At 39.7% G+C, this 19,596-nt stretch overlaps 1 protein-coding gene across 3 annotated transcripts in view; it reads right to left on the reverse strand.

Moving 5' to 3' along the window:
- LOC149353069 (ATP-binding cassette sub-family A member 2-like) overlaps positions 1-19,596 on the reverse strand; it is a 120,076-nt gene that overhangs the window by 21,769 nt on the left and 78,711 nt on the right. For all 3 annotated transcript variants that reach the window (XM_089582277.1, XM_089582275.1, XM_089582276.1), the window contains 13 exons: positions 19,007-19,112; positions 17,184-17,295; positions 14,720-14,780; positions 14,064-14,238; positions 13,382-13,497; positions 13,147-13,294; positions 12,681-12,804; positions 12,433-12,565; positions 10,342-10,462; positions 10,141-10,212; positions 7,528-7,634; positions 2,673-2,814; positions 231-365 (listed from right to left, as the gene is read on the reverse strand). In XM_089582277.1, the coding sequence (XP_089438403.1) occupies positions 231-365; positions 2,673-2,814; positions 7,528-7,634; positions 10,141-10,212; positions 10,342-10,462; positions 12,433-12,565; positions 12,681-12,804; positions 13,147-13,294; positions 13,382-13,497; positions 14,064-14,238; positions 14,720-14,780; positions 17,184-17,295; positions 19,007-19,112 (1,552 nt within the window). The remainder of the gene's footprint in view (positions 1-230; positions 366-2,672; positions 2,815-7,527; positions 7,635-10,140; positions 10,213-10,341; positions 10,463-12,432; positions 12,566-12,680; positions 12,805-13,146; positions 13,295-13,381; positions 13,498-14,063; positions 14,239-14,719; positions 14,781-17,183; positions 17,296-19,006; positions 19,113-19,596) is intronic.

Genomic DNA, 19,596 nt, shown 5'->3' on the forward strand with positions numbered 1-19,596 from the left:
ACATTTTCTTTTCTGCGTTGTGCCTCTGAGTGAATAAAAAATATTCCCTGGAATGCTCAGCTCATCTGAGAATTGACTTCCCAGAGTTTGTTTTAAAGATTACAATATGTATTCACGTATGAGTCGATGCTTTAAATTATTTGATAAAGTAACACCACAGTAATGCACAAGTATTATTAACTGAAAACTTGTGGAGCATTTCATAGGTGGAGTTCTTTGCAAATACTGACCAGATAGATAACTGGCGGCCCCCCAAGCAAAGCAATGGCTGTTGACAACTTGCGTTTGTTGCCGCCACTATATGTTCCCACCACACGGTCCGCATATGGAGTCAGTCCAAGTTTCTGCAGGGTCCATTCAATAACCTGGATAGTTTTTGGAACCAAAGAGAGGCATTCCACACTGCAGAACAAGATCACACTTTCATGCACACAATGACACAAGAACATGCATTAAAAATTCAGCTCAAATATTTAACCTGAATGGAACAAACAAATTACAAAAGCTGCAAATGACAGTTGAGGCATACCCTGCCAACAGGGTATGCGGGTTTTGTTTAGATCAGGATTTTTTTACCACAGATGTAACCTCCTGCTCATGTCCTCATTGATAAGAAATTTTCTACTGCGTTCACGAGAGTTGAAACAAGAGGTAAGCAGCAAAGATTTCGAAAATACAAAGAAACAATAATCTATACTAAACTTGTATTCAAAAGTTCTTCCCTCTCCCATTTTGCTCACAATAACATGTCATGTGCCACCAACCGCGGCACACAATACCAAAGCACATTAAGAATTGCAAATGCATGCTGGCCTACATGCTAGCATATCACAGCCCTACCAACTTGTCATCAGCCACTCCTGTCACCAAATGCTGCAGAAGCTAGCATGTATGTGACAAAATGCAGATTCAACTAAAACGAAAACCCTTATGCTAACATGATTCATAATTTACTGGTCTAAGTAAATACAACCAGATTGAAAATTTTGGTGAGTCATGGGGGAGGTACAACAGCACTGCTTTCGCAGTAAGACTACTCGCAAATGACATCATAAAAAAGTGCAGTAGCTCACCATCTCCACTAAGCATTTACTTATTTGCTTCTCCGCCAAAACTTTGTTGCTAGTTAAAGTGCCATATATGAAACGCTAGGAGGATAACCTATCAATTTAGTTTGGCTTTTTAGTGTGTTACCACTAGAGCTTCAACTCAGCCGCTTAGCTGTTGTCTGTGAGGTCCCTCTGTGTGACCACTGGCCTGTGAGCAACATGCTCTAGGTGGGCCACCTAGGCCATGCGACCTTGTGACGTTATCACAACCTGCCCATCGGATTGTGACCAAACTGCCTACCATGGCAGGTGACAGTTCAATTAATGATTGGACACAAAAGATTGCTCGGGAAGAGCGACCCATGAATGGCCCATTCCACATATATGGGCACTAACCCATTACTGCTGTTGCATCATACCCTTAAGGCAGAGCTTAAGTGTCCCCTCCAGTGAAACCAAGACACTGAAACTGACGTGAAAACTGACGTATTAGTGAACCTAATTTGCATTTGGCCGAACTGTGCTAAATTGCCAGTCTTTTTTTTTAATTCACAGTCACTTTAAGGAGTAGAGTACAGACAACAAATTTTGGTTCGATGTTCTTCCTTTGTAATAATGTGAAAGACATTAATAAGCATAAATTGCCAAGTGGAAATTCCCTCTGCATGGTAAACAATTTACAATTTAACTTGTCCTCTGATACTGTTTTCATTTCAGTCACAGGAGGCATACAAAAACAGCAACATTAAAGCTGCTTCTTCATTTATTGTCATTCCTACCCTTGGGACAGGTTGATGTAAGGTTTGCTGTGAATTGAAATGACAAAGTGGCAATTAAGTCACCGTTTTTTTATGCCTCATGTGACTTGGCTGAAGCACCTTTTGGCTGTTCCAAGCTGAAACCAAAACAGTATGGGAGAAGAAATTGAATTGCAAATCATTTACTGGGCGTAAGCTAATTCCACATGGTGATCCACATATACTAATGCCTTATGCACCATTCCAAAGAAGGAAACACGCAACAAAAAATAAAGTGTCAATAGCTCTTAATACTTCATTGCACCTTAAACAGAAAAAAGCAGCTGATAGGCTCTCGAATAAAACTGCTGCTAATAGATGATATTAGAAAAGTCTAGGACTGTTTCTTTTTTTGTGACACCTGGCATTTTGCAAGAACAGAGCAGCATGTTTAAAACGCATCAAAACTTGTCAAAATTTTTACATATAAGCAAGTAATCATGCAAACGGAAGAAACTAACAGCTACACCAACATCAGGCCTCACAGCAGTGCTCAACTTGGCACATGTGTGAGGGTGGCTGGCAATTGCGATAAATCATAGCAGACTGGTTCCTTTCAATGCATGCACACCAAATTTGTATTGTGATTTAGGTACATGATTGTAGATTGCTGAGTCTAGTTTAGTAGCTTATTTTTAATTTGCACAGCAGTCATAACAGACAAGAACACAAAACCTCAAAGGACTTAGTGGGGTGCGCATCCACATATCTATCCCAGGACATTCAGAAAAATAAAAATAAAAAGTGAGAACATTTGCACATTCAGCATGCTAGAACAGCTCCATGTCTTAATGACACTTCCATTTCCAAATATAACAAACGCTACCTTGTTCTCCTCCTTCACTGGAATGCCACGGAACCTTGAGTACAGCCTCAGATGCTCCTTGGCTGTGAGTTCGTCATAAAGAGCATCAAACTGGGGACAATACCCAATATACTGTTGTGCCTTGTTCAGCTCACGTGAGACACTGCAAGTAATGTGGTGCACCAATTTAATCATTAGCAACAACTGCAATATAATAAGAACAGAAGAGAAAGGATGCAGCTGGAATCAAAATCAGCTGAACTAATGAACAGCAACAACAAGACTATGCATTCTATGCAACTAATGAACCACCCTGCATGCCACACCATGAACAAAATATACGACTGTTCATTGGAGTGCTTAAGGTATTCTTCAACCAGAGGGGAAAAAAATGCTTTTAGGTGGTCAAAGCGAACTACATTAACTACCATAGTCAGCCCTTTAAAATGAATTGCAGCTAATCAAAATGCAACCAAACGAATTATGTGCAAGCATGTGGTTCACAGCTCAGAGCATTGCTCCAACTCTCAGAAGTCAGAGAAGATGCATATAGGTGTGCTGAGCATAAAGGGCACAATCTGCAGTGCATGTTCTGCCACTCCTGCCAAGGCACATTTTGCTGAAAACAAAGTGAATTCCCACCCTAAGTTTCCTGGCTTTGTCTATTTGCTGCCATAAAATGCCTTCTGAAAGCCTCAAGATACCTGTGACTAAAAGTGACAGCACTGAACAAGATGCAAGGCACAAGTGCATCCGACTGCATTTCCAATTTTCAACTGCTCATTTCAGAAACTGTCTGGACACACAGCTACTAATACATGAGGTTCAAACATTATCACATCTCTCCGCATGCCCACCAGTGTTGTTTGTAATGGCTAAATTTACTAAGCATGCGCAGGAGTGCTGTTTAGCTTTTATCAACAACATGGCCGCGTATTTGAGCAAGCCTTTAGGTGGCATGGCCAAGGGCGTCCGCAGAACTTTTTCCAGGGGGGTGCACCCGATGTCTGGAGATGGGGGAGGCGGTAGGTTTGTAGTTGTTTTCTACTGGGCATAAATAATGTCCGTAATTCCAAGGGGGGGCAACCGCCCCCCCTTGCCCCCCCTTCCGGACGCCCATGGGCATGGCTGCATTGTGGAGCTGGCGGCTATGCTTTTCCTTGAAATGGTAAGGGCTAGAATGGAGAAACCAGTGTTACTATATCAAGCTAGCTAGCTAAGGTTGTGTTTTACTCTCAGTGTTGCCACTGGGTAAAAAATTTTCTTTCTTTTGTCCTAGCCATATGCAATATAATCCCTGATACCATTTTGCTGTCTGTGCACTTCACATGATGTGACAGTCACTGCTGGAACTTAACACTGAGCATAATTTTCTGGCCACTCTCATTTGAAAAGTGTAAAAAATCTGAAAGTTTGATTGAATCACACAATTTCTATGTACATAATTTATGCGCATAATTTCTAATCAATGTTTTATGTGATTACAATGCAAGTTTTAATAATTATTTTCCATGTCCTCTCTGCTACGAACTAGTATGCTCCTTTTATAAATCGCCGCATTAAAAAAAACATTTCAGTTATCCATACACTGAAAATACGAGCTATAAACCATCAAACACTGATGACTGATATTTTGTAAACTGACGTGACAAGAAAAATACCAACTTGTGCCACTTAGAGAGACACCAAGGATGTTTCGCTTGGCTGAACCACTCACTTGTTTGTGCTCAAATTTCACAAACAGGTAACATTCTGCAGTCAGTTTTGTTTTATACTAAACCGATGTGGGGTACTTGCCTAATTCAAATTAATTGGAAGTCCTCATCAGCTGCAGTGACACTGAACCAAAATTTTAAAAAAGCTTTCGCAGAGACTGTTCCGGTAGTGCCATTTCTTACCCATAAAAGGAGTAAGCACTCTGCCTGGAATCTGTGAAAAGGCTACAGTAAAGACAGAGATGGCGCTACTGGTAGCCTCAGAAAAAGTTAGTTTTTTTTTTTTTTTTTTTTCAGCATAACTGTAGATGATGAGGACTTCCAATTCGTTTCAGCCAAATCAGGCAAGTACCCCACACAAACATAGTATAAAACACAAAAATATGGGGACGCTTAATTATCATTACAAGTTGACAATGCATTAGCATTAGGTGTTCTCCATGCTTTTTGTTGTTTTTCTTCTTATTTTCTCTTTCTTTCTTACCTTATATACTTTGCCATGTATTTTTTTGCTCATTAAAGGTTCTTTGCTCAGCTTTGCTGCACTCTTTACTAGGTCACTCATAGTCACTTTGATTTGGCAGAGTCATGCTTTGTCATTTTCATTTTTACTGAGTCATTCTTAGTCATTTTCATTTTTGCCGAGTAATTTGTGGTAATTATTAGTTATGATCAATTATGCAAAGTGATTTTTTTTGGGGAGGGTTCTTCCCATTGCAGTCACCTTCCAGCTTTTCCTTTCTCTTCCCCTACAAGCAGAGAGGAGGATTTCCCTCTCTGCACTTTTCTGCCATCTGTCAACCATGGCAGGTCGAACGTGTACACAACACTACACCACCGGACGCTGAACACTTTTTCTTCACGGTGGAGCTTCTGATGCTAAGCCATTAAAACTGGCTGCATGTGCAAACTTCGAGCATGAGCGAGCCCACACTTCAGCTGAGAGAAGTATTCTTGGTAACGAGGCTTATAGCGTGACACAACAAAAAATGAAAAAGAACACACACATAGTGCTCCCAATTGAAATTTATAGCAAAAATGCATAACATATAGCATACTAGGAAAAAAAAGAAAAATGCAGACATGACTTGCACAGGCATTTTTTGCAGTGAACAACAGAAGATGACAATGATCATGCTTTGTCTAAGAGAACTGGTTGGCACTACAGAAGCATGACTGATGCAAAACTCTTAGTAACATAGAAAACTTCTATAATTTCTCTTATGTATTGATCAGAGTGCTGAAACAAAATTTTTGTATCCTCGAAGGTAGACACACACAGGCATTCTTTACAATGAACTGACGTTTGCAACTGTGCCTGCATTTTGATCAAATTCCTGTGCTCTTAGAGTCTCGCATTTAAGCATTACCCCATCTGGCCCACGTAAATGCAGTTACTGACAAATAAGAGAGATCTCGTACATGACTCCCTTTGCACAGGGCACAAAACGCATGGCCGTTTTATGGCACATTTATCCTTTTCTTTTCTCTCCTTTTTATCTACCAGCTGCATGTAACTCAATGAGCTTGTGTAGGCAGAAAACATCAAATCCTTGTCAAATTGCTTGACCACATTCCTAGCAGTCTGTGTAACGATACAGACTGCCAGACTTGTGAAAGCAGAATACCCATAGTTTTTTCTTCAGGAAGTTTGAGAAAAGTTGTTGCTGTGAATGAAAGGTGTGACCCTCGGGTGGAAAGAAACTTGCACACAGCACATGGGATCAACCCTTATACTAAGCATGCATCGTGTGTCCGTCCCATGGTATCAAGAAGTGAGGTGGTGTTTTCTGCCCCATGCAAGCCCATTGGGTTGTGCACAGCTGAAGAATAGCAGAAAGAGAAGAAATGGATATATGTGCCACAAAACATGCAACACATTTTGTGCCCTGCTCAAAGGGTGTCGTGTATGGATCCCGCTTCCTTGTAATTATGTTTACGTGTACCAGATGGAGTAATGCTTAAATGTGTTTAAAGAGAGTGCGAATTCAATCAAAGCACAGACATAATTGCACATGTTAGTTCATTTTAAAGAATGCCTATGTGTGTCCACTTTCCCAGGATACAAAAGTTTTGTTTCAGACGACAACTATGCATGTCGGCCCACTTAAAAAAATGCCCATGTGTGCCTCTCTTCCAGGATACAAGAGTTCTGTAATAACCGAATTACAAGGAAGATTTAGGAGCTTACCATGTAACTAAGCACAGAACTGATTTTATCAGTCATGCTTCCATAGCTCTAACCATAAAAGAAGCTGTGTTCTTAGACAAAACATGATCATTGTCACTTTCCGCTGTTCACTGAAAAAATGTCTGTGCAGACTGCTCCTAAGTTTCTTTTTTTTTTTTAATTTTTTGACAGCATACATGTGTTTGTGCAACAAATTTCAATTATGAGTCAACGCTGTGTATGTGTGCTTTACCATCATCCTTCAGTGTGTCAGGCTGTAAGCTTCAGTATGAATGTTTACCAGCTAGTCCAGCATTCTTGGTGTCTCTCTGAGCAACACAACAGTCAGCATGAGGAAAGGATAAAGAAGGGATAAGGGGAAGGCAAGGGTGTTCCTACTTTTTTTAAACTATGTGCATCAAGGCTGCTATGCAGCTTCATCTTACTAAGTCATAAGCCATCTATATATCATGTCTTCTTTACTCATAATTCACATCTTCCTAAAAAAATTAAGCATGATGTAGTCACAAGTTCCCTCCACTTCCTTGTTTCCCATATCCGTTTCAGAACTGAAGTTAATTTGAATCTCACATTTCTTTAGCACAAGTGCAAAGCAAGCAAAATTGACAAGTTCTGAACACTACAGAATCACCTGCTTATTTTAATGCTTCGCAATGTCCAAATAAAAGATTTTGTTACAAGATACAAGTTACTTTTTTACTTCCCCAGACCGAATTAAGTGCCCTGCAATGGTATTTTTAGTGTGGTTACCAGATAATTGGTAACAATCCTGTGTAGTGGGCACTGTTGTAAGCTCTTTGTAACAGACGGCTCCACTTTCAAACTATGTAAAGGTATTTTTTGCAGAAAACTGTGCAACACATAAGGCATTAATGTGCAGTGAAAAGCCTCCTTGAAAAAAAAAAAAACAACAACAAAAAACAACAACAACAAAAAACAAGCATTTCTGAGCTAAAGATTAGCTATTCACCTGTATCCATTTAGAAAGGCATCCCCTGATGTTATCTCTGTGTCGCCTGTTAGCATTTTGAACGTTGTAGATTTTCCAGCCCCGTTAACACCAAGGAGACCAAAGCACTGAAATAAAAATAAAGACAATCAATACATTTTCACACACCACTCTGAAATTCTGAACAAAGTCGCCAATTTCTGGCTCAAATGATCACAAAAACTGATAGTCTATCTCATCGTTGAGAACAGATGTAAGTATGAAATGCATTCCAGGAAAGGTACAGTGCAATCTGGTACAGCTCATAGATGGTGGGATCCACACTTGGGTACTGGTCAGGGCTTTTCGCTGCAGAACATGTCCTCCCTTCGCCCACTTGTGTTCATCGAGCTGGACAACATGCTTGGTCTCTCTGGATGCTTTCATGGCTTGCACCTGGGCCATCAGCCACTTTTTTCAGCCTGACAGCACGCTTGTCTTCCTTGACTGCACTTGGTGCTTTACAGCATTCTGCTGCTTCCCTCTATCTGAGCAGCGCACTCAGCATCTCTTGCTGCTTTCATTCTTTGACATGTCACTGCGATCGCCTGCTCTTCAGCTGACTTGGCAAACACTCACAATGCATGGAGCCACCACAGTGGCTCAGTGCTTATGGCGCTCAGCTACTGACCCAATAGACGTCGGTTCAATCTTGGCCATTGCGATCACATTTAGGTGGAGACGAAATTCTAGAGGCTCGTGTACTGTGCAATGTCAGGTGGTCGAAATTTCCGGAGCCCTTCACTATGACGTCCGTCATAGCCTGAGTCGCTTTGGGACGTTAAACCCCCATAAACCAAACCGAACTCATAATTCATGGCGTGAAATGAATGGATGAATGATGAGGTGAAGACAATGATTTTCGATGCATAGTATGAGAGACTGCCAGTAGGAATACACTAAATGAAAGGTTCAAGTGATGGTGAAATGATCTAAGGCATCTGAAAATGAAGCTGCTCTGTTTGGTGCTGGCACTGATTCGAATCTCACTTACGGAAGTTCCTTTTTCTGCTGGCCACCATTCGGACAAAAAATTTCGAAATTTTCCGATGAGTTCAGCCTTATGTTCGCCTTCAGGGTTGCCACAGTCTGGACAATGTTCACTTGAGTTTGCTGAGAATGGGAGCTAATATGCTCCACCATGAATACACTAAACATCCTCTCATGAATGATATGGGCAATTTGTATGCTGCATTTTCAGAGCATAATACACTATCTTTTTGTCACTAGTTGCCAAAACATTATCTGCCAGTTGCTAATATAGTAATATAAGGCTTAAACTATTTAGAGTAAGCCTTACATTAGTATATTTAGACTAAGTCTAGCATTTCAGAGCAGTGAAATATTTTCGAAAAAATAAGGAATACAAGAAGGAAAGGTCTTGTGTTAAACCTTAAATAACCTAAATCTTGCACACCTTTATGGAACACTACTGACTCATTTAAAACAACCTAGCACCACAAGGATCTTAAAATACCGTATTTAAGGTGGCTTCTTTACATCAGACTCAAACAAACCATTTGATCCACATATATTAACTTACTTTAATGTAGCTTACTAAGCTGCTCAAATAACGCCCCACACTTAGTCATCGCAGATTGAATGTCAGAGACAAACAACATAACATAATGGTAGTACAGTCAAAGCTTGTTACAATGGACCAGCATGAACCAGAAAAAAAAAATGCCTGTTGTATCCGGAGTATGCTCCATGCAATACCGGAGAAGAGGTACAAAAATAAAAGAGCCTCCTGCAATGTAACTTCACACAACTTCATTTGTTGTTTTGAAAGAACAGAAGGACTGCCTCAGTCGCTGAAATGAACCTGCAGTAACTTTCCAGAGCATTTCCAGCACGTAGCTATAGAACTTTGGCAGAGAATTTGTCTTGCTGCTCTATAAATTCCTTGATTATCTTGATGCGCTAAATGACGTCAAGTGAACTCACTTCCACAGACACGAGATCTTTGCAGCACAACTTCATGAAGCTTTAGTTATCAATTAAAAAAAAAAAAAAGTTGAGTGATGAAGAAATGATGAAGGAATTGCTTGAGGAAGGGGAAGAAATTCTCTTTCCCCCTGTATAGATGACAGCGGGTGCTTGTGCAGCTGGGGCCCTCAGATACTTCGATGCATCTTAACTAGCTACAAGTGGATGACGCAATCCACTGGCACAACGTAGAAGAGGCCTCGCACGTGTTAATGACAGAGTTCACACTTCCGTTAGGGCTCCACAAATGACAGGGAAGTGGGCTCTGCTGCGGAAGCTTACTTGGTGAAGAGTTGTAATGCGCCACAAACGCCTGCTGTAAAAAAACGCTTTGAACAAAATTTCACACCAAGTTCAGTTTGCCGTAACCAACATTCCTTTATAACTAGGTGCAAACCCACTCGGATTTAAAATGTATATGGCTCAAACGATATCAATGATACTGTCGGCTATATGCAGATGTCCACTGTATCCGACCCCATTGCAATGAGCGTTCACTGTATCAAAATGCCTCAAATGTGGCCCCATCCACTACATTGTCACTAATGAAATGCCAAGCAGCTTACAGTTCTATGATTTAAGTACTAAGTCATGGTAAAACAATACCTCCCCCTTTGGAATCCTCAGGCATAACCGGTCGACTGCTAGGTGCTTGCCCAATTTCCTTGTCTGGTATATCTGCAAACACAAATGAACAAAGGCAAGAAATTTACCAGCTACATATACCAGTAAAAGGATTGCCTTACCAGCTACGTATACCAGTAAAAGGAAAAGAAACTATCTTCGTGAAATGTGGTGAAAAATTACCTTTGTCAGGTTTACAAGGCATAGCGCTGCAGAGTCTGTCTGACCACTGAGAACTCGTCTTCGTTCATTTTGAACATCCTCATCTTCCACAACATTGAGGGTCTCAGGGACAGTTACTTTTCTGCAACAGATAAACGAAGTACACATTTTGCTAATACCTCTAGACAGATTTGAGGCTCTGTAGAAAATAATCAGTGTTGCAGACCTGATAATAAACACCTTAGAACATTATGCACGTTGCAGTCACTTCAAGTCACCTGTATCCACCTGTTTTGTGTATCTTGACAAAAAGATGTATTGGTAATGCAACACATGAGAACGTTTGCAAAAAGTTTTGACGATTTTTTCAGATTGTTTCATTCTGTGTCTGTGCTCTGTTGCCTGCAGAACACGTCACCCATTACTGTGGCTTTTGATGGACATCCAAGTTTGCTCGTGGTGCCATTTGAATATTGTGGCCATACAAAGAGCATTTGAACAGAACACAAGGACATACAAACAGAACTTTATAAGCCCCAGTCACAAACAATGAAATGCCTTAATGGAATGTGCCATGCTAATGTGAGGGTAGGCACTTGATTAGTGACAAAATCGAGTGAATGGTTCTCAGCCTGGCAATACCAATAGAAAAGCATTCATGTAGAGAAGACTCATTAGAATTGAAGCGAGTTCACGGTATCAAGGTCTTGCACTTGAATTCAGGGCCTTGTACTTGAAACAGAAAAGAGTAGTTTATATAATGCTATAAATGTTGTCATGTTAGCCAAAGGCTTCTGATGAAGTGTAGTGTGCGCAGAAAAGCAAGGCATAAGAAACTTTATAAGTTACGCCCTGCAGAATGGACTAGAGCCAACCCGAGTGTGCGAAAAATGGTGGAGTGATGCTTCTAAAGCGCGGCTGCCTTTTGCAGCACCTCAACGAAGCTATGCATGAATGCAACTGCCCAGTTTAAATAACGTTCATGCTATAGCACGCGTGAGCACCTGTCATTGCATGCGCAGATATCTGCCAGATGTTGAAGACCAATTAGTGAAACAGGTATGCACGAAGTCTTTTATTCAATCTCTAATGGAATGTTTACACATATACTTAGCTTTCCATAAAACAGATTCTAGTACCATCGCACCAAACTCAGGTCAGGTAAGCTGGTAAAGGTCAAATAGTGATATCACAAACCATGAGCAATGACCAGTTTCCAAACACCATGCGGAGGCGCAACGAAACACAATGTATTACTCTGTTTGATCACACTTTCATGCAGCAGCCATCAACGGTAGCACCGTGTTGGCAGGAAACATGGTGGGCTGCATATTCCCTGTTGGCATGACCAGAAGATAGGGAACTGAGAAAGATCAATAAATGATGTGTGTGACCTCAAGTGGTTACATCTCTCTTGGGGTTTCTATTCTTATGTGCTTTCCTTTCTGTGAACGTGTTTCGCTCGTGAGGGCACAAGCATTGATTAAATGTCCTATAAAAGTGAGCGCTTGTTCTATCATGTCTTCTCTTCCTCCAGTTAAGTTATTCTCGGTTTTCTCAGACAATTACTTACAGCCTTCTGCTACTGCAATAGAAAATGGTAAAATGTTTTTTTTTATATTGAATAATATACTATACTATCCAACTTTAAAATGGATTTGTTTGCACAAGAATTCTATTAAACCACTGCAATATTCACTCTAAACCACATGCATGTTTATCTTCCATGTGCCTGGTGAGTCATATGCAGTTTTGAACATAACAAACTGAAAAACATGGGCAGCTTTAAATTTGTAATCCTAAAAGAGCAATGCTCCCTCCCACTCTTCCTTTCTTTCATGACTGCCAGCTGTTTACTTCTCTGCTAAATTATTACAGAACCTACTTTCTCTTTTGGTTCATCACAGCACTTGCACAAAAAAAAATTGAGCACACTCTGAGAATGTCACGTATGGTGACATTTATATCAATGATAAGAAGAGATTCTTCAGGTATCTAACATCTTCCAGTACAAAGATTGTCAGTACTGTTCAAATGAGCCCTGTGACCACAGAAACATAAACAAGAAAAATTTTCATTTCAATAATGGCTGCATTGTCAGCATTTACTCACTTTGGTTTCAAGAAAAAGTTGAACTCTAAGAGTAGAGTGAGCACCAAGAACAGCATTCCTGACAGTGCCATTGCGAAAAGATTTCTAGTCACCAAGTCCCATGCAAATGGTGATCTCATCCGGTCATAACGGCCTGCAAAGCATAATTTCAGTCAATCACAGTCTAGCTTTCTGCCACATAACATCTTGCTTCGAAGTAGAAAGGAGAAAATATTTGAAACAGCAAGCAATTTGCAAAAGTAAGTTACCTGTCTTAAACAAGAAGAAATTCTGGTATTCGTTAAAAGCGATGTCCATAAGTCCTCGTCCAAGGCAATAATTAGGAAACATAAGAAATATAGCCTTGAGTAAGTGATGAACTTCCCCAAGATACTGAAAAAAAAATGTATGCAGAAAGGTTATATCACCAGAATGTAGGGAATAGAAGTATCTTTGATTACCAAGCACATGTTAAAGGCTCACAGGCTATATTATCAATATGATCAATCAAATGCTCTAGTGCAGGCAAGCTAACTATAAAAAGAAAGCACACAGATATGTAGGAACAGGAAACATGACTGAGTTAAAAAAGCTAGGATGTTCTTTTCCATGCCTAGTCACTGCAATTTGAAAGGGCACCCATAAACGTCACTTAGAGGCCAAGAAAACGTAACAAACTTCCCACACAGTCTCTTTCACACTAAAGCTTTTCGACAAGAATGAAGCAAGCCATACAGCATCATAGGAGAAGACTTCAAGCAAGAAGCTGGTCACAATACAAGTGATTCCAACAAAGAGGTTGATCACAATGAGAAAAATATAGGCTGTGCTTGGTTCCTTGAAGACAAATGAGACAGGATACATGACTGGTGTGATTGACCATCTGAAGAAAACAAGAAAGAGCAATGTGATAGGGTACAAAGAAACAGTCACAAGAACACAAATATCAGCAAATATTTGCCTGGCTTACCCGTACAAAAGAAATAGGGAGAGCACTGCTGGAAAATTCTTTGCTGATGTGTACGCTGGTATGTCAAAAATAAGAAGAATGAGAACGCAGCACGTTGCAGGAACAACATAGCTGCACTGTAACAAACAAATTAAAATAATCTTATTAGACACACACAAACTGATTGAGATATCTCCAGATGTACATTAATGGGAAATTCAACAGTTAAACAACTGACACTGGATAACACTGAACACAACAAATAAATATCTACACAGCTCCTCTCAATCAAAAAAGACCAACTGGAACGAACTGAAGCAAAAAACTAAACCTAATGCAAAATGTGTTGACACCCGACATGTGATTCAGAATGAAAATACTGATCACGGGGGCTTATGTGAATTTGATGGGCCTAGATGACTCCATGCCCATATATAGCATGGTTAACCTAGCAAGAACTCTTATTCTTAGGAGCCAAGAATAGAAGTAAAAAGTAGAAAAAGCGTAATGATAAAATGTCTTGAGAATGTTCAGTCCTATCTCTGTCAGGCTTGTGGCTGTTGAAGTGCTGATTATATAATTCTGAAAAGTGAGAACGTAACCTGAGGATTTCATATCAGCATTCTTTTGACCCCTCAAATAATTTCTGCAAGTCAGCATAGTCATCAACTCTAAGCAAATTACAGCTAAATGATTTACTCACAATATCCCAGAAGTAGTTTGCCAACCAGTACACCACGGGGTTAACACCACTGACAATCTGCAAGTGCTTGGCCTTGGTGTAGCGTTCGTAGACAAGGAACAACACAAAACTTGCTGGCACAAAGGACATTGCAACAATGATGAATATGGCAATCAGTACATCTGTTCCTTGTAAGCTGAAAAGAACAGTAAAAAGTGCACAACATAATTAGCAAATAAAAACACCTGCTGCAGTTTAAAACAAAGCTAATTAATAGTAAATTATTTAGCTCTTAACTGCAGGAATTTTATTCTTCAGACCGATCTGACACAGAATTGGATGGACTGTGTGACTGTGCAGCTTGTTCGGCACAAAACGTGCATACCTTTGATAAGATAGTGCATAGCATTCCAAGTCCTCTGTCATGATTTGCCAAAATTTTCGCTAAAATTAAACATGCACAACTTCAGCAATTGCTTGTTTTTCTTTTCACGTAACCCTATTACTATATATACCCGTGTAATGAACCCACTTTTTTTCCAGAAAAGTTGACATCAATTTGGAGGGAGGGTTCCTTATGCAGGAAAAAAGTTTCTACAGATTTTTCTCCTTAAGCTGTACACTTTGATTGCATAAGCTGATAAAGTAGAATGTAGAAAATTCACAAAAGCAGTTACATTTGGTCCTTTGACAGCAGGAATGACGTGTCAGTCATGGGATGGTTCACCACTGTAATCCCTACACACACACAAAAAAAACATTTGTTAATCACAAAGCCGTTCTTTTTTCATTCTATTCACAATGGCTAATACAAGCAACAAGATTTATCAATTCATCCAGGGGCCTTTTCCAGCACCTGCCAGCACATAACTGGATCATTCATGCTGCTAGCATTAACCGCCAGTTATAAGTGTATTTCCCTTAAAAGATTGTGAGCAGTTCCTTTTTCACCTTCTAGTATCTACTTGCTATGCCCCTGACAGGAACCATGACCAAGTAAAATGTCACAAAGGCCTTTTTCATCCTTGGGACATTTTCTATGCTTCAAATGGTTTTAGTTCAGCACCACTGATTGAAATCATTGATGAAATGAATATACTACAAAAAATATTGCTTTATTTTGTATAGTATGTGGCTTGCTTTGGCTCTGTTCTTGAGCACCCTATACAGAATTCTCAGCATTTTAATGTGATTAAGATTCCAAATTTTTTGCCACTATTTGACACCATTTGATTTGAATCTGATTCAAGCTAAAACTTCACTATCCATATGCCCCTTTTATTGAAGAACTAGGGACGGCAAATTTTTTTCTGCATTATTTTGCGCATGGACCACAATGTGAAATTCGCCTACGCCCACTCAATAATTTGTAACTGATTCTCTTTTCTCATGTTGTTTCAATTTTGGTTTCAACAGCTGAACAGTGGCTGTGGCATCATAGATGAGTTGAGGACACACGATGCATACAAACACTGCTGTACATTAGCTGCTTTGTCATTTTAATTCCCTCCAACTGTTATGCCAGCCTGTTTCATGGGCTGGAATGACAACAAAATGAAAAAACACCTATTAGTATATCGTAGTTTTTGCATGTCCTATGTGACCTCATCGCTGCATCTGTGATGTAAATGCCACTGTTCAACTGTTTGACTGTTGAAACCAGAACTGAAACTACATGGGAGAAGAATTAAATTATACATTATTTACTGGGTGCAGGCAAATTTCAGGTGGTAATCCATGTTTGCTGGTGTCTTGGGTATCATTCCACCTCAAAGAAAGAACACACAACCAAAATTTGGTGTCCTTAACCCCTTTAAGAGCAATGATAGCCAATATTAAAACTGGTACTGTGGTATGAAATTAACTTTAACAAAGCACTGTGCAATAGCAGTAGTTTATATCCAATTTGTTAATTATTTATTACATAACTACAACACCTTTGCAGGCATTACAGCAAGGAGGTTACAGAGAGATTATCAAAATTTGTAACACAGATTTTGGACATGCAAAGAAAGGCAGAATGATCCATTCTTTACGCTATCTATGAAGGAGATTAGATGTATTTTTCAAGATCAGTGCCAGTTTCTGAAATATATATGCTATGGAAGAACTTCAATGAAAGCTTTTTCCAGTGAATTTTTAGCTCTCACCACTGAAGGTTACACCTAGTTACACCATACTTACACCATAATTACCTATAACAAATCAGGTAGCCCAATTTTGTATTTATTCGAACTTGTGCATTAGTTCAGAAGTACGGTCTCATGCATAATCAAGCAGTGAATGCATATGAGTAAAATATAACTGCTCCTTGAATTCGGACGCCAGGTTATGACATTCCATCAAAAAACAAAAACAATAAGCAGGAACTGTTCTACTTGTCCCATAATATGCCTAGTCCAATGCGAGTCAGAAATGATAAAGACACCTAGATATTTGAATTTCCTTGTGGAATTTAAGGTAACATATGAGTGTGATATGCACACCCTTTGCCAAAAGTAACCGAGCAGCAGGTTTTTGCTTCTCAACCGGATAACGGAGCCTTTACGGCACCCCTAAAGACCGAAAGGTGTCACAACGTGAGGAGAAGGGTTCTCCTTACCTTACACAGATCCAGAGCTTAAGAGCTGCTGTAAGTGCTTCACTACGCGGCTAAGAAAGGAACCACTGTTGCCCGGTTACTTTTGGCAAAGACTGTACAAGATTGATTGCTTGATGGGATTTAAAGTCCCAAAGCGACTGAGGCTACGAGGGATGCCATAGTGGAGGGCTCCGGAAAGTTTCGAGCACCTCGGGTTCTTTAACATGCACTGACAATGCACAGTACATGGGCCTCTAGCAATTTGCCGTCATCGAAACACAACTGGTGCAGCCAGGATCGAACCCGCGTCTTACGCATGATAAGGGCAACAGAAATGCTTTCTAGAAAAGGTAAATGTACAGTTTCATTCACCTTCAACGTCATCGCCAATGTGTACACCAAGCTATCACAATCTCTAATTCGTTTTACATGGCAGCATAACCACTGGAATTGATTACTCAGTACAAAGCATGGTCATCCATAAACATACAAAGAGATAATGTAATACTAAAACAATTCAACGCCTTTACAATTGCTTAAAAACTGGAGCCTCAGCTTACCGTAAGTGGAAGGGTGTCCTTTTTCAGGGGGAAGATTTGCCCTCAAAATTGCATTGTTGATACTGTTAACATATGTAGGCATTGCATGATAGCCTTTGTTATTGTACCACACCTGGTGTGAAAGAATTATGAAATAAGATGTTCAACATTACTGAAACAGTTCTAGAACATTCAACTTTTCATGAAAAAATATTGCATTCATTTCAAAGACACTTACCACAGAAATGAGCAGACAAAAAATATACACCACAAGAAAACCAGGCCTTTAGACATTACTAACATTCACTTAATGTTGCTGTTGTTATGTATGAATTTTATGGCACTTTCTTCTAGCTGCCTCTGAACACTCCTGTAGATTCACCGTAGAAATTAAAGTAGGAGCGGCTTTATGCAGGCTGTGTTTGCCTCACATGTTGCTGATATCACAAAACAATGGCAGAGCAAAAGTGATCAACTACTGAGATTGAAAAATTTATCAGATGAAAACTGTTACTATTACATAACTAGACTATGCCATTTTCACTATACAACACTGCAGTAAAACCTTAGTGATAATTTCAAATAGCAAAAAAAGGATCTCGGCTGTAAAAAAACCAGAACACACTAGTTTGTTAAATTCAGCACTTTCAGAACAAAATAAATAAATCCTGAAAAAGTAGAGAAGCCCACTCGTTCACTTCTAAAATTTACACTCAGCTGACAACATTTTGGATTTAGAAAGTTCATACCCCCTTTCTGGTTTCATATAAATACAAATATCTTGGTTGGCTAACAATGAATCCAGAGCTTTAATAAAGTTCATTATTTAGGAGATGCATCGCATTAATTTCGACATTTTCGCATCACAGTGACTACCGCACACAGTTTGAGGGCCCATAATTGACTGAATACATAAATTCATGAAGAATGTAAACAGAACGTGTTGAGTTTGATATTGCAACATTAAAAGACTGTCAAATGCATGAAAAAAAAGGAGGTCACTTAAATCTAATGCCTTGAAAAGCTGTATCTGATTGTCTGACTGTCATCTCGCAACTGCTTTAGCTGAAGTCTGTATAAGAAATTTTGTGAAGTCGAGAAACTCCCTTTCATGAGTATAAAAAGCTTTATGTGCGGAGGAATTGGGCCACCAGGGGAGTTTATTCATGCAAAAAGTGACACTGAAATATGACATCATGAGAACTCTGTCAGTGACTCCAAAAGCTAAATATGGGCTAAGAAGAAAAACAACTACTGAAAAGGATTCATGGCTCTCACCTTCCTAGCAAGAGAAGCCATAAGCATTCAGTTCATTGTGAAAATTGTCTTTTTTGACCCGACATTGTTACAGCAGATGTGTAATAGTTGGAATTGTTACAATCGAACCCAGCAAGTGCCACACCGAAAGCGGAGGCAGCGAAACCAAACCCCCCAGCACCACCTCCGTATGATGAATGTGATAGAGCCAGCCATTTAGTTGGGAGAAGCATGTACACCTGCCTCCCTGAGTGACGCGATAATGCAAAAAATTCATATTTATATAATAGGTCATAATTTAAGGAAATTCAGTCAATAATTAAACCGTGCGGCTTAATACAGTACAATTTAAAACCAGTCAACTGTACCTGAGTCCAGCGGACAAATGAAACAACCTCCTAAGTTTTTCACATGGATATACAATAAATCCTACTTCACAAGGAAGCTAACATTTTTTGAAGTGCAAAATAACTGTCCTGTATAAATAGGCAAATTGTGACACCGTGCATTCCAAAAAAATTAAAATGCAAGCATATACTTTACATTTAGCGAAGTGAATCATAGTGCAATGAAATACAAAGGAGTACCTTGGCAACGTCTCGGACAGCAATTTTTCGAAAAAGCGCTGGTGCGTCTTCTCCAAATGTTGAAGGCACATAATCACGCGTTAGCCCAAAGGAGAATGCTCCATACCTAAAACAAGAACACAAAGCATTTACATTTGAATAATAAAAAAGGCATTTACATAAATGACATAGATAAACACCGCTGGTACAGAATAATATTTAATGGCACCTCCTAAGTTGCCAGCCAGCTTTTCTACTCAGTGTCTTGCTCCATGCAACAACATTCATTTTAGATTCGCCAATAGGGGATATTCAAAATTCCGCAAGTGCGCTTTCCCGCATAACAATGTTGTCCCAAACAAGATGGCTGACCATGCGTTTCCAGCTGAAACAAAGCAAGAAAGACTGGTTTTTTGTTTGATTCTTCCAAAATACGTTTCTTACATTCTATCCACACCTTTAGCGCTTGTCCTGCAGCCCACATAGTTCCTTTATAGCGAAGTCGGCCATCTTGTTTGGGGCAACAGAGTTGTGTGGGAAAGCACACTTGCGGAATTTTGAATATCCCCTATTCACATCTATTCAAACATCGACACTCATACCCTAGTGAG

Source organism: Amblyomma mixtum, chromosome 3 (genome assembly GCF_055824585.1).
Source record: "Amblyomma mixtum isolate Tamu chromosome 3, ASM5582458v1, whole genome shotgun sequence".
In the NCBI taxonomy this organism is placed as follows: Eukaryota; Metazoa; Arthropoda; class Arachnida; order Ixodida; family Ixodidae; genus Amblyomma; species Amblyomma mixtum.